Source organism: Durio zibethinus, chromosome 4 (assembly GCF_047325235.1).
Source record: "Durio zibethinus cultivar Kanyao isolate XHJ-2024 chromosome 4, ASM4732523v1, whole genome shotgun sequence".
In the NCBI taxonomy this organism is placed as follows: domain Eukaryota; kingdom Viridiplantae; phylum Streptophyta; class Magnoliopsida; order Malvales; family Malvaceae; genus Durio; species Durio zibethinus.
The window spans coordinates 31,300,916-31,315,927 of record NC_143165.1 but is presented as its reverse complement, the minus strand read 5'-3'; the positions used below and the strand labels follow the sequence as shown (position 1 = coordinate 31,315,927).

Below are 15,012 nucleotides of genomic sequence, written 5' to 3'. Positions count from 1 at the left end.
TGCCTCCAAGTCTCTCACTGCACCTCCCAAAGAAGCAGGGCAGCCTGAAGACAATTTCCCATACAACAAAAACAAGCATCAAAAGAAGTCCGCGCTGCGTACTACCCCTACTAAAATAAGCTGAGAGTTCAAATGCTTCAATCCCATATGTGTCCTCCAATACCGAGATCACTAGAGCCATGTTCCACCCAGCACTCCACTCTGCGTACTTCACTAACAATGCTATAAACACAGCAACATGGAAGATGGTTATCGATGAATTGACAAAGTAGTTATTCGGACCGTAGTAATAGTAGTTTAGTACGGAGCCCTTTGTCAGAATATAGCAGTTGGTTACAACCCCAACTAATCCAAGTAGAATACAAGTTGACAAGAGAAGAACATATATTGATGTAATGAAGGGACCTTTTAACCTTGTTTTTTTCACTGTCATGTTTCTGAGGCTAATTGGTTTCTCTCCTGCATATATGATGGATACTGCATTAACAGTCATAACTATGTTGAGGAGCCCTAGAAGATGACAAGGGACCAGGTAAAGAAGACAGAGTTTAATCCATCTATGCCAATCAACACGGAAGGTAATTGATGAGCGCAAGTCATAATCTAAGTAATCTAAAGTCGGTGCAAAGAAATTGAAGTTGAAGATATAAAGCAATGTTTCCTGGAGGACAATCTCAAAGAAAACTGAAAGAAAGAAGTAAGGAAGGGAGGTGAAAAGGCTGAAGATGACGAAGTTGAAATGTTGATGGGGAATTGTAAGAGCTTCTTTGAGTATGTCGAGGAATTCAAGCTTCTCCTTCAACATAATTTGAGTGTCATCTGTATCCATGTTTCTCAATTCTATACATTCATAACCTATCTTGAACCATACGTTATTAAGCAGGATCAAAGTCTTCTCTATTTTGGTCTTCTGCAGAAGACTAAGACCTTTCTGGGAGACCCCAAGAGCACGCTTATACACAGTTATCGACACATCCAGACCCAGACATTGAAGCAAGTGGTTGGCCAGTGTTGTTGACTTTGGTGTTCTCATAATGAACCAACCACCCTAAGAAAAATATTCCCACTATGAAGCAATGTTTTGGATTCAAAATTTTGGAAGATCTGAATTGTAAATGTTGTATTGATGATTTAATAGTTAATATAGTTTTATCAGGTCATCATCACAATTACCAAAACGAACGAAAGAAAGAAACAAAACAACCAAGATTATTGTTCTCAACACTTGCAACAAAAAAAAAAAAAATTTGAATGTTAATTGATTTGGTCAAGGATATTGACATTGACTCATCTAAACTCACCAAGCTATATTGCTATATTTTAATGATTCTTGGAGGAAATTTCAAGGAAGAATCATGTTACAGCTTTGTTATTTAAACAATAATTTACTAATAATAGGATTAAGTCTTTAAAAATTAGTTGACGTCAGAATTCTTAGTTAAATTATTAGGTAATGTAACAGTTGGGATAAGTCACAGAATTAATCTGTAATGTAAGGACAGCCAAGCAACATTGAGAAATTTCATAACAAATTTTTCTTCTCTCTACGGTTACAGCTTCTTTCTCTCTCTCTACTCTACTTTCTTCTTCTTGAAAAACTGTTTCCATCGCAATTCTTTTTGACTTGCATCAAATCACTTGGAAGGAGCTTCGGTATTTATTTACACAATTTACATCTTTTCAAATGTGGAAGTAAATTCAAATTTTCTTTTTAAATTGAAAATTAAAAATAGAAGAAAGTATTACGGATATTTAAATTCAAAAGTTATTAGGTGCCTAAAAATTGGAAATAAACCTAAAATTCTCAAAAAAAAAAAAGTTTTTTGTAAATTTCATTAATTATCAAATAAAATAAGTTAGTCATTGCCTTATTCGTAAAACAAATTTCCTTCTAATTATAAAAAAAAAAAAGTTTCCTTCCTTTCATTTTTAGTTCTCAGTAAACATTCTAAGTTATAAATTTTACTAATGTACCGAATTCCCTTCCCCTTCTCTTTCCTGTGCTACGTGGGGCACCATAATTCTCTTTGTTTTTAGCTTTTCTTTAAATATTTTTAAAAAACTTATAAATATAAATTTTAGATAAGATTCAATTTACCAAGTTTTTTTTCTTTTTTTTTTTTTTACAATTTTGTTCTTTTTTAAAATCCATTCATTAGATAATTTTTTTTTTTTTTTTTTTTGTATAGAGTTTTAATTCGGGTGTTACCTGGCACTTCTATTTTTTTTAATATTCTTTTAAATTTTTTTTAAAATTTAAAAAACTTTTTACTTTTTCCAATTTTTTATATTTAATAATATTTTCTCATTTAATTTTTTTTTTAAAAATAGGACCTACTTTATGCCAAATTTTTTTCTTTTACTTTTTATAAGACTTATTTGATAGTAAAGGTATATTATGTATTTTGCTTTTTTTTTTTAACTTTTTTCATTTTGTTCTATTATTTTTCATTTTTATATATTCAATGAAAATTCGTTTTTTTTTGAAGAAACGAAATTGAGACAGAGGCATATTTAGCGTTCTTTATCCCAATATATTTTTCAGTATATATAAAAAGTATATATGTATTTTATTATTAATTTTATTATCTATATTATATTAATAAGGTTATTGTTTCATTATTTGACATTTTGCTTTCAGAAATTAATATTTTAAATTCAATGGCAAAATCTTTATAAGCTTATTTTATTTTATTTTTATTTTTATTTTTGTTTTTGTTTTTGTTTTTTGTTTTTTATTTATTTTTTTATTTTTTGTTTGTATTTATTATTTATTTTTTAATTAAATAAAATTTATAAAAAAATAAATCCAATTAAAATATCCACATGTTATCCCATTTGACTTTTTTGATCTTTCATCTTTTTATTTTTTTAATTAAATAAAGTTTATAATAAAATATTAATAAATAAAAATAACAAAACAAAATTACGGACGGCATCATGCGAATGTTACGCTAGTTAAACTTGAATTTACTAATTTGATAAGACGAGTGATTCCATTCCATTCCATTCCGAACTTGAAATGATAGCTAATCACAATAACCATTTATCAATCTTTCAGCTGCAATGGCCTAACTCCAAAATAGCCACTAGCGCTGCGATTAACCCACAAACTTTAAGCCCACCCAAGATTACGTAAAAACCCACAACTTCAGACCCTGATTTTTTTAATCAGTTTATTTTTAGCAGTTACAACTCCTTTTCTAACATCTGCGTCTTCCAATCAAAGAAATATACAGCACAAACCCATTTAGTCATCCCATTTCCAAATTCCAATATAAATCAAGCAAGTACATAGGGAAGTGAACGAAAAAACGTCTCCAACTCTGCATCCAACTCTGCATCCCTAAAATACGAAGGCCAACCTGACGATAAGTCCCCCACAAAGAAAACAAGCACTAAAAAGAGTCCTTGCTTCTCCCACATTTCTCCACCAGCATTGAAATTACTAGTCTAGAGCCATGTTCCATCCAGCGCTCCACCCCAAATATGGTTACCCCAATATTCTAAATATTCATACGTTTCAAAGCTCTTTACCAGCATAACAAGTTTATTACAAATCCCACCAAGCCGAGTGGAATCGTAACTGACAATAGAAGAACATTATGCATTGGCCCAACAAAAACACAATGAAAAAGAACATTCTGCTCAAATTTGGACAATTGCGCGTCCAAATTCTTGAATATTATATATGATAAAATACTTGGTTATTAACTTCCATTCACCGGGTGATAGGAAACCACCATTAAAAGCTATTCTGAACTACAACTGCAAGTGTAATATTTATCTACAATCTCGATTAGTATGGCACAGAAAAATCAAAATTACAAGATTGGAATGGGCCAAACTGGCATGTGAAACCATTTAGCATTAGCCATACCAACGTATAAAAATTTCTGTGGAATACAGCGCCCAAACAGACAAGCAAATATACAAGAAACCTTCACACGACAACACCACCACCTCCCCCCCCAACAAATGTAAAGGAAGGAAAAACAAGGAAAGACACAGAAGAAGGCAGGACAGTTACTTCCAAACCACTTACCTTCAGACCTTTGCAGATAATCATCACTTAGATGATCATCAATTAAGTTGGTGCAGGTTGTAGCAGCTTCCACGCTGAATGCAACCTTCAGAAACATGGTGACACAATGCAGACAGAAAAGGTGCCATACCATCAATTCTAAATATGGCTCCAAGCAGATGTATGAACATCTTACCCATCATCAACAAAAGTACTAGAAAAGACCAAGATAAAGTAGTATTGACCCCTTCCAAAATCAGCTACCACGGAAACAAAGGTCAAAGCTAGATAGAACTCTTCGTTGCAGAAAAGCATGTGCTAAGAAGGGGTCTTGTTCAACTCAATTTTCTGGCTGAATATGAAGCAATAAAACAAGTAGATGACGAAGTGCAGAAACGCTAATGACAGGAGATGAATTAACGGCTTCATCTTCTTAAAAAGGTTAGAAGCTTTGTTGCAGACGCATGCACCACAAGAAGGTAGCAACCAAAATTTGTTTGTTACTAGTGAATTCAACATGTAACGCAAGCTTTTACAATATGCAGGAGCAACGACGAGTAGATGAAGTGGTGCAGAGAAGCAATGAGTGGGGCAAACCGTGTGCATTAAGATGCAGTAAAGTGTCGAAAGGATGCTGTCTTACTTCAAAATCACACCTCAAAACAAAACATATAAATCCTTTAGAATCATCTATCTCAGAAAGATAAACTTACCATAGTAACTAAGTTAACATAAAACATACCAGATAAATATAAGAAGATAACAATATGAAGTAAGAAAGAGACCTCTCAGTTTCATAAGCTGAAGACAGCAACCCACCGCAAAATGGTGTCCAAGGCACCTCTTTTTGCGGCTGAAACACTGCAGAGTGGAAGCCATGCAAAACCAAAAGTTCTAATAACCTCATTGTCACGAAATGAACATAAGCAACATAAATCTCTTTAGCTCACTGAACCTATTAGATCTACATAATTGCATATTCATTTGCCATAGATGTCATTCCAGATTTGCTTCAGCTCAGGTCCCACTTTAATCTCTGCAAAGGAATGTAAGCAAACCTATTAGATTGGATCTACGCTGCAAGCATAAAAAATAAAATCTCTGACGATCCAAGTAATTCAGTGTGCATGACTTACCCATTAGCATAAGGTGAATCACGACGAGAATGACGATATGGAGGTGACCTGCTGTAGCTGCGACCACGGCAAGGTGATATGCTGCGGCGCCGAGGAGATCTTCTCCCACGAGGACTATAGCTCCTGCCGCAAGATACAAAAATTTTATGAGCAAGGGAAATAGCAATTAAATTTTTTCAGTAGTCTGCATATACTTGTTTAGATGCTAAGAATTAGAAGCCAAATAAAGTTTAATTAAAATAATAAAACTTCATCAAATCCATTCAAATAAACTGATAAATACTTCTTCTCAGTATAACAAAAAACCTATTTGGATACATAGATGCATGCAGCCCTAAATTGTTGTACCATGCATGTATTCAATAGACAGACTTATTATCCTTGCAGAAAATATATTCAAAAAATGCAAAAGATTACTGATTCCTAAATTAGTAAGTGGGGTGAATGTGCGACTCAAGTCTACCTCAATACACCTTCTCCCAGTCAACTGAGAATATATTATATATAAATATATATGTTGCATGTGAATGTGTTAATATCTTAAGTTCACTAAGTGATTATTCATAACAATAAAAGCCAGGAGAAAAAGAAAAAGTTTTTGCTTAGCATAAGAAAAGGCATGATTTTTAACGTATCATTACATATTACATGCTCCTTTATAAACCTGATTCAGTAGAAACTACCTCCTCAATAGCTCTACCACCTCCAATATAACAAATAAAAAGAACCCTTAAACACACCTGCGCCCATACCCATAACTTGGACTCCTTCGGCGACGAGGACTAGGGCTTCGGCGTCGCCCACTTCCTAGGCCTCGTGAGCCAATGCGCAAGCGGCATTCACGAGCAAAGTGACCAGGTTCGCCACACTCATAACAATTCATATCCTCACCCCCTCCGCGACGCCCACCACGGCCTCCGCCACCTTTCGAATTATGAGAAAGTTCCACACGCCAACCATTCTTGCCTTCAAGGAGAAAAAGAAAGATAGTTGTTCCATAAAACCACAATAAACTGAACAACTAAAACAATAAGCTGCCAATAATTAGTAAACAATAGCAACTTGTGCAAATATCAAAGAAAATCAGTAACTAAATTAAACAGATAGGGCATATCTCCAACATACATATTAAAGCTCAACGAATTTGAAGCATATGCAGCACATAAAGTGAGGAAAACAGAAACAATAAAACAAAAACTAATTAAAATGATGAACTTTTATAAGGACATTGAAGTAGAAAACCACCACATATCAAACAGGTAAAAAGAAATGTAACAAATGGATGAAATAAACACTGAGATGATCGATATTCACAGTAAAAATCAGAAGAAAAGAAATATACTAACCATCCAATTCACGGATTGCATCGAGAGCATCCCTGCGGTCGTCAAACTCAATAAATGCATATCCTGGTGGCCTTCGAGCAACCCATACACTGAATTTATTTCATCAGCAACAAATCAATCAATATACTATAAACAAATATTTAACAAAAAAAAAAAAAACTTGTTTCAAATGGCACAAAGCAAGACGTTATCTTTTATGATATTGGCAAAAAAACTAAATAATCAATTAGTTAAAAAGCTGAAAATCTTCACAGCTACCATATAAATCTAACCCATACTTATCCAGGGGTCTATCAAAATTCATTTTTTCTTCTTCTTTCACAAAAATAAAATAAAATTACCTGCGGAGAACGCCGAAAATCCTAAACTCGTCTTCGAGATCCCTCTCAGTGACCCGAGGATCCAGATTCCCGACATAAACCCGAGACATTCTCTTAACAGCACTGCACACCTTAAATCGTAATAATATAATACAAAGACAAACAATAATCCTCAAAATTACAAAAAAAAAAGAAGAAAAATTAAAGATACTCAGTTAGTAGGCTCGTTATAGAAGGGTCATAGAAATTTTAGGGTTTTGCAGAAAATGGTCGAAGGAATAGATGTAATTAAGAGAGAATATAATTAGGGTTACCTTCAAGAAATGCCTAGGGTTATGTTGATAAAAGAAACAGATATCGAATATTTGACGAGAAAGATTAATCAATTTGGCTCTGCTGCAGCCAATCGCGAAGCTGTAAAACCCTAGAACAATAAACGACCGTGTTTCTAAATGTAAATCGGTTTTGCTTTGCTGATGTAATATTGTAGAAATAATGCAATAAGGGCCCTGGCAGGCATAGCAACAACCTTAAGGCCTTTCTCTACGTTGGGCCTTAGGTCCATGCCTTGTCATCCTACTCCAGTTTATAAAAAATAAATAAATAAATCAAAGGAAAAATATGTTTTTTAAAAAACTAAAAGTTATAAAAAATAATAGATACATACATGCATGCATTACAATATATATAATTTATCAATACTTATATTTTTATTTATATTTATTAATAATATTAAATTTTATCTAATATAAATAAAATTTTAAAGGGCGTTTAGGCTCAGCTGGGCCTCCAACTGAGGGTTGCGGGAGTTCGCGGCCTCTACGATGCCGTAGCCTATGACACCAAGAACGACCCCCCATAGGTTGCGAAGCCCAAGAAGAACGGGCTTCGAATTCCTTATCCGCCTTTCACTGGCCACCGCCAAGTCTCGCTATTTTCCCACAGTATCCACATTTCTCTCTGATCTCTCAGTTGTTGGTTGTTAAGTACTAACCGATCTGCAGAAGGTCCAGACCAATCCCTAATTCCTAACCTAGGAGCGGCCTTTTGATCTTTGTTGGGCCCTTAGGTTCCTTTCAAAACCAACAATTCTACCCATTCACTCAATATTAGAAGAATTTTATTGGAGAAAAAGTTGATAAAAAAGTGAGTCTAAAAGGTGATTATCAAGTAATTCAAATTTTAATTTTTGGTGAAGAAATTGTGTATAATCTTCTTAATTCCTTAAGCTAAGCAACATGTTTTGTACTCAATGCTTTGTACCAGTGATACCCATGATGCTGCTTAAGCGAAAAATATGAGCCAAGTTTCAATCTGATGAAACGTGAATGCCTCATGCGCTTAAGTTTAGAAGGCAACACAAGAGATTGTTTTTTGGCCAAAACAGGCAATAGAAGAGTTTGGTTACCATATTCTTAAAAAAAAAAAAAAAAAACCGTAAAAAATTCCAAAAGATGAACTCGGAACTGAATTTGGTTATGATCTCAACATGACGTGGAGCAAGGGCCATTTTGAACTTGGACATAGGTCGTATGACAACTCCCCATTCCGTGAAAGAAACAAATATTTGTCTTTGTTCGAATATCTCTGCAATTATCCAGCAATACCATTCCTCTCCCAAGTTCTAGTTCTACTAAGAACATCGAAAATTAATTAAAGAGGGTCGTTGATTGGCTTCATCGTCGCCAAAAGCGAACGTAGACAAAACGTTTTTCATTACTCAAAAATATGTAGTAGTAGTAAATAATAGTAGTAATTTTTTTTCTTAAAACTATTTTAGTTACTATGACCGTCTGCATTCCAATCATAATTAATCAATTCTCTGGTGCTGCATTAAGTTTAGAAAGAGACCATTGAAGAAGATTGAGCAACACCCCCATATTAACCTTATAAGAAAACAGGAGACTAAATTTTGACAATCTGAAGAAGAAGAAACACTAGACATAAAAAAGGGGTAGTATTTTTTCTGTATAAGGACTGAGTCTGAGGCTGAGGCTGAGGCTGAGGCTTTTCTTACCCTCGAAAAAAGGAAGTCTTTTTAACAAAGACGGAGGCCCTTCGAAAGTGGGTATTGAAGGGTTTTTGATAATATGAAAGAAGAAGATCGGATTGAAGATAGTAGCAGCATGAGACTGAATATGATAGGAGAAGAAGGTCGGATTGAAGATAGTAGCAGCGTTAGACTGACTGCTAGAACTTACAGTGGTGGAGGGGTGAGTCAAGTTGGGTGGATCGTAGTGAAGTGGACTCAGAGTCACCTCTTTTGTCATTGCTGCTTGATGAAAATGAGGTCAAAGAAGGGTATGGATCTTTGAGGAGGAGATTGGTTAAGAAGCCCGAGAGAGTTGATTCCTTTGATGTTGAAGCCATGGAGATTGCTGGTGCTTATGGTCACCGGCCCAAGGTAATTAATTTAATTGTCTTCATTTCGTTGAGGACTTTATACTTGTAAGATATTTGCATGATATGTTTTTTTTTTCTTTGTCTCTTCAAAGTCTCCGCGCTTTAGGTCTCATTACTATCATTAACCGACCCTTTAGGGAAATTGTTACAAAAGTTGATGCTTGGAACGACTCTATTTCTCAATTTCTTATATTGACCTTAGTTTAACATCTATCAAAATTTATTAGTTTGGCAAATGCGGTTGCATACTCGAGAGCAAGTGCTGTGATTGAAGCGCCCACAAGTTTCTCATATATTCGTTTGGCACAAGTTGTCTCTTTTATGACTTTGTATGATGGACTACAAAGTTGGGCAACTTTTTGTTGTTTTTAAGTGAGGAAACAATTTGTTAATAACCGGTATATAGAGTATATAGTGTCTTTCAATCATGTGTGGAGAGTAAATGGTACCTAAACCTTTACTCATTGAAGGAGAAAACCATTAGGGTCTCATATATTATAGCTAGGAAATTATACAAGTTGCTTTTCTTTCCGTAGTGATTTGCATTCTGTACTGAGATTGTATGAATTTTTACCATTGAAAGTGAACTAAAGACCTTATCTTGTTTTCAAAAACTCAAAAGAGTTGTTTGATCTATTTACCTAGGAATTTACTTCCAATAAGCTTCATTATATTCTCTTCCTAAATCGTAATACTTTAATTAATCAGGACCTTTCAACCTGGCGCACTCTTGCGTTGGCATTTCAAACACTTGGGGTTGTGTATGGTGACATGGGCACAAACCCTTTATATTTTTTCAGTGATGTCTTCAGCAAAGTACAAATTGAATCAGATGTGGATATCTTAGGGGCTTTATCACTGGTGATGTACACAATAGCTCTAATCCCCTTGGCAAAATACATATTTGTAGTGCTTAAAGCCAATGATAATGGGGACGGTAAGGGCTTTCATAGTAGGATTCTTATTCTCCTTACTTTTTACTGGATATTTTGAAGATCATTTCCATGTTAACACATAAATTAATGCAATTGTAGGGGAACATTTGCCCTGTATTCACCGATTTGCAGGTATGCAAAGGTCAACATGCTGCCAAATCGTCATCCAGTGGATGAACAGATATCAAGTTTTAAGCTCAAACTGCCCACTCCAGAGTTAGAAAGGGCTTTAAACATAAAAGAGACTTTGGAAACGAGATTATCCTTGAAGACCCTCCTATTGCTATTGGTTTTGATGGGAACTTCCATGGTCATAGGAGATGGTATTGTGACCCCAGAAATGTCAGGTAGATAGATGTGTTCATATCTTGTGTTGAAGTTAACAAAATCAGGTTTTAAACAAATAGAAATTGAATTTCAATTTTCTTTCTTTACCATTTTTATGCATAGCTGAATGGTATTAGATGCTTTGAGCTTGATGTTGTCTTTGTTTACTTGCAGTAAAATTTGTCTCACGACTAATAAGAACTCAAGATAACTCAAGTATGCGGGCTTTTACTGATTCATATGGTTCAAGAAAATACTTCACAGCTCATGGTTGAATGACAAGATATGATATGATATGATAGATTCTAACATAGAAAAAGAAAAAGATTTGATACAGTGCATTAGTTCCATGTGACAGTTTTTGGACCTCAAAAAATTGAAGCTGCTACTAAGAGAGCAAGCTTCTGTAATATTTAACAGACCTAACTCGAAGGGTCATCCATGTAGCATGAGTATTGTAGCATTATGGATTCCTTATGGAGAATTAGTTTGCAAATCTCTACAGTTGAATAGACAAGATGAATTACTTATAATTTTTATTGGAGGATACTCAAACCTAATATGCTGAAACTGAAACTTGAATTTGATTTTAAGATAAACACCTTACACAATCTTCTCTTCAAGCAAGGTTCAATGTACCAGGTTTACATGTATTTCACTTCTACTCCACTTATGAATCTTTGTTGAAACAAATTATAAAGGTCCCAATTACATTTCTTTGATATCAAATAGAACCTCAAAGTTAAATTATATATGTTAGGCGTTCACTGTGCAATTTGCATACTGTTAGAACGTCACAGTCTTGCAGCTACTGCTTGTTATCATTGATTTTTTAATAGTGAAAGCATGGATAAGGAACTTGAACTCTTCAAGTTGCATGTTTGAGTACATGTGTCCTTGCCTAACAAAGACTCTGAACTCCAACTGTTCTGTTCTCTTATTGGTTGGCTTATAGCTGAATTGGCAAAATGCTTTCTCCTTCTCTGCTTGATTGAATTGATAGCCATTGCTTTGTGTGAGTTTTTCTATTTCTTAAAAACTGGAGTGCTCCTAATTTCACCTGCTGCTATGGCAGCAATGTGCACTATCTTGCCTGGGTTACTACTGATGTAAGATTTGATGATTTTCTGTTGCAGTTATGTCAGCTGTAAGTGGTCTTCAGGGTAAAATAAATGGCTTTGATACAAGTGGGTACTTTTCATTCTCTTTTGTTTCATATAAAATATTTATGATTCATTAACTGCCTAGATCTTCTATGAAAGAACAGAAGAGATGAAGTATTTATAGTAGATGGAGAATAGGGGCATACCTCGTAAGACAGCCATCATATGTTTCCATCATTTCTTCTCTTCCATATGAAACTTGTGTCTATTCTCATATTTATTTGAAGGAGCATCTCAAGGGAAAAAATTCTTGATGAGTGGGTTGGGGGAAATGGAGGAGCCTTGAGTTTGGTTCCAAAATCACGATTCTACTGGGCTGGCTGAATATTATATTGACCAGTAGCTATTGATTCTTCTTAAATATGCAACATTATATGATGCAGTTTTTAACTAATAAATAATTGTTCAAACTTTAACATATAAATTAATTTGGTTGTTTCAGCAATGAACTGATATCTTTTTTCTTCATCTATCTATTTGTTACAACTGTGGTGGTTGTTGTTTCAATTGTAATCTTAGTCGCGTTTTTTGGCATACAGCGGTTTGGAAGCAGTAAAGTTGGTTTCATGTTTGCTCCATGTTTGCTCCTGCACTTGCTTTGTGGTTCTCTCTGGGCTCAATAGTAATTTACAATCTAGTGAATCATGATATTTCAGTCGTCAAGGCATTCAATCCAGCTTACATCTATTTTTTCTTCAAGAAGAACAGCAGAGATGCCTGGTCTGCTCTTGGAGGTTGCATTCTGAGCAGTACAGGTGCAGTATGCTTTTAAATAGCAGACCTTGACAGCATGGAAGTAATGTTTATTGAAGACCTATATATGCCCTAGTGGAATGCTGAAGCTGGACGTGCTAGAGAATATCACAATGCAGGGAACTGTTTCTGCTTGAAATCATTAAATTTAGAACCTGCAAAAACGTAGCCTTAGTACTTTTCTTGAATGTTGAGATGAGTAGCTTCTCCATGTGAAGTTGTAATGTACAATCCCCTTTTAGTGGTGTAACATGTTTCTTTGTCATTACAGGAGCTGAAGCGATGTTTGCTGATCTAGGGCATTTCTCTGTATGAGCCATACAGGTTGGCTCTTCCGTTAATTCATCTTTATTACTTCCTTGAAGAATAACCTTCAATTTTTCATCTACTAAATGCCACTTATAATTAATTTGTATTCCCTGCTCAGATTGCCTTCACCTTTGTAGTGTTTCCCTGTCTTCTCTTGGCATTCATGGGCCAGGCCATGTATCTAATGAAATACCCTGATTCTTCAGGAAGAATTTTCTATGATTCTGTGCCAGGTTACACTTTCCAGCATACTGCTTATCTTCACACATTTCTCTAAATATTTTCAAAATTATAATAAAAATTTTAGTTTTTTTAAAGTGATGATTTTGACACATTGTATGTTGCTTCTTATGAACAAACAGATAGCCTTTTCTGGCCGGTTTTTGTTATAGCCACCATTGCTGCCATGATTGCCAGCCAAGCAATGATCTCTGCTACATTTCCATGTGTCAAGCTGGCTATGGCTCTTGGATGCTTCCCTAGACTGAAGATAATTCACACCTCAAGGAGACTGATGCGTCAAATTTACATTCCTGTGATAAATTGGTTTTTAATGATCAAGTGTGTAGTTGTTGTTTCCATCTTTCGCAGCACTACAGATATCACCAATGCATATGGAGCAACTTTTCTTACATCAACCCCCATTTATCTCTTTTTACTCCTCTCATTCCTGAAAATGTGTCTTTTTGGTTTATTCAAAATTTTCTAGAGCATTTTTTTTTTTACAATAAAAAAATGATCCCATGCTTTTACGTGTTTTATTGGGTGCTTTTCCTTATCCTTCTGTCTTTTTTGGTGAAGTAAGGAACACATTATTACTCTTACTAGGGTTGTACTAGGCTTTCAGATTTTACCCAATACTTTAGACTGATTGTATTTCACAAATATTTGCATATTTGCTTATTTACAGAATTTTTATCTTAAACATTGCAATAGTTTGTATGATGTTTAACTTACGGATTTATAATGGCCTGTCAGTGATAAATGCTTGCTATTTTCCTCCCTTGATACTTCCGCATGTCATTGTAGCAACACTTCCCACTTTGTTTTGAACTCTATTTGGTTTTATTTATTTAATTGGTGTCTATTCTTGCACATTTGTTGTCTTTGTGTTACATAGTTTTTTGTTGATTCTTGTGCTTAATTGGTTCTAACGCTTTGTTTTATTTTCATGCTATTGAATAAGAATTACTGATGCATGAATTTCCACCAAAAATCATAATGATTTATGAACAAGGAAAGAGCTGATTAAGCTAGTAGCTTCTATCACTAATCTTGTGATGGTAGCTTCTCTAAGGCCTGTCTAAATTGTTTTTGCAGGCATAACTGAAGTTGGTGTTATGATGGTCACAACCTCCTTGGTGACTCTTGTAATGCTTCTAATATGGCAGACCAATTTGTTTATGGCTTTGTGGTTTCCCTTTGTATTTGGATCGATAGATCTTATCTATTTCTCTGCTGTTCTTTCTAAAGTCTTAGAGGTAGGTTGGTTTCCACTCGTTTTTGCTAATTTCTTTCTCACCGTGATGTACATTTGGAATTATACCAGTGTGTTGAAGTACCAGAGTGAGGTTAGAAAGAAAATATCCACGGACTTCATTCTTAAACTCGGTTCCATACCTGGGACAGTGAGAGTTCCAGGGATCGGTTTGTTATACAATGAGCTTTTCTATGTCATTCCCTCAATTTTCGGGCAGTTTCTACTTAGCCTACCTGCCATCCATTCTACTATTGTATTTGTTTGCATCAAATATGTCCCTGTTCCTGTGGTCCCTTGGGAGGAGAGGTTTCTTTTTTGGAGAGTTTGCCCAAAAGACTACAATGTATGCTTGGGTGTATTGCTCGATATTGTAATCAAAGATAAAAACAGTATTCTCTAACTGTTATTTTATTAAAAAAGAATCTTCAAATATATAAAAAATTTGATATTTTTAAAGAATTTGACGAAATCAGACACAATCATCTAAATATAAAAACAAATAAAAGATCAAAAATATAAATCTTAACAAATTAGGAAATTGATCTTGATTTGATACATAATTTATTGACATTTTTTTTCAAGCCAAAGAATAAATATTTATCATTTTTAGTTTGCCAACAAGAATCTCAAATCTTAATTTATGTAGTCCCTTTGTTAGGATATTTGATACGTACTGCTCAAATCTTAATTTATGTAGTCCCTTTGTTAGGATATTTGATACGTACTGCTTTGTAGGGACATAGGACATATATATCATTACAATATCAATCTTTTCTTTGATAAAATGGTTATCATCTTTCACATGCTTTGTTTAAT

At 34.5% G+C, this 15,012-nt stretch overlaps 1 protein-coding gene and 1 pseudogene across 5 annotated transcripts; one reads left to right on the top strand and one right to left on the bottom strand.

Moving 5' to 3' along the window:
• Positions 1–4,792: 4,792 nt before the first annotated feature.
• On the bottom strand, positions 4,793–7,287 carry LOC111287815 (serine/arginine-rich splicing factor RSZ21-like). Of its 4 annotated transcripts, none has more exons than XM_022878484.2 (6): positions 7,141–7,287; positions 6,848–6,957; positions 6,507–6,595; positions 5,901–6,126; positions 5,161–5,283; positions 4,793–5,060 (listed from the first exon to the last, which is right to left on the bottom strand). In XM_022878484.2, the coding sequence occupies exons 2-6, from the start codon at positions 6,934–6,936 to the stop codon at positions 5,054–5,056; spliced, it is 534 nt and encodes a 177-aa protein (XP_022734219.2). In that variant the 5' UTR covers positions 6,937–6,957; positions 7,141–7,287; the 3' UTR covers positions 4,793–5,053. The 4 variants fall into 4 exon arrangements, with proteins under 4 accessions (XP_022734219.2, XP_089616003.1, XP_022734217.2 ...); XM_089759877.1 differs by having other exon boundaries at positions 5,913–6,126; XM_022878482.2 differs by having other exon boundaries at positions 6,848–6,949.
• Positions 7,288–7,941: 654 nt separating this feature from the next.
• Positions 7,942–14,655, top strand: LOC111288984 (putative potassium transporter 12; annotated as a pseudogene). The gene is made up of 9 exons (XR_016341698.1): positions 7,942–9,230; positions 9,938–10,166; positions 10,263–10,511; positions 11,628–11,673; positions 12,136–12,409; positions 12,679–12,731; positions 12,835–12,949; positions 13,079–13,332; positions 14,036–14,655. The product of XR_016341698.1 is annotated as a putative potassium transporter 12 (transcript).
• Positions 14,656–15,012: the final 357 nt, after the last annotated feature.

Excerpts from the sequence above, each read along its gene's own strand:
- LOC111287815 (XM_022878484.2), bottom strand. The coding sequence starts at position 6,936 with ATGTCTCGGGTTTATGTCGGGAATCTGGATCCTCGGGTCACTGAGAGG. Across the intron at positions 6,596-6,847 it reads ATTTTCGGCGTTCTCCGCAG|TGTATGGGTTGCTCGAAGGC; the intron begins GTAATTTTATTT and ends AAATAAATTCAG. Across the intron at positions 5,284-5,900 it reads AGTTATGGGTATGGGCGCAG|GAGCTATAGTCCTCGTGGGA; the intron begins GTGTGTTTAAGG and ends ATCTTGCGGCAG.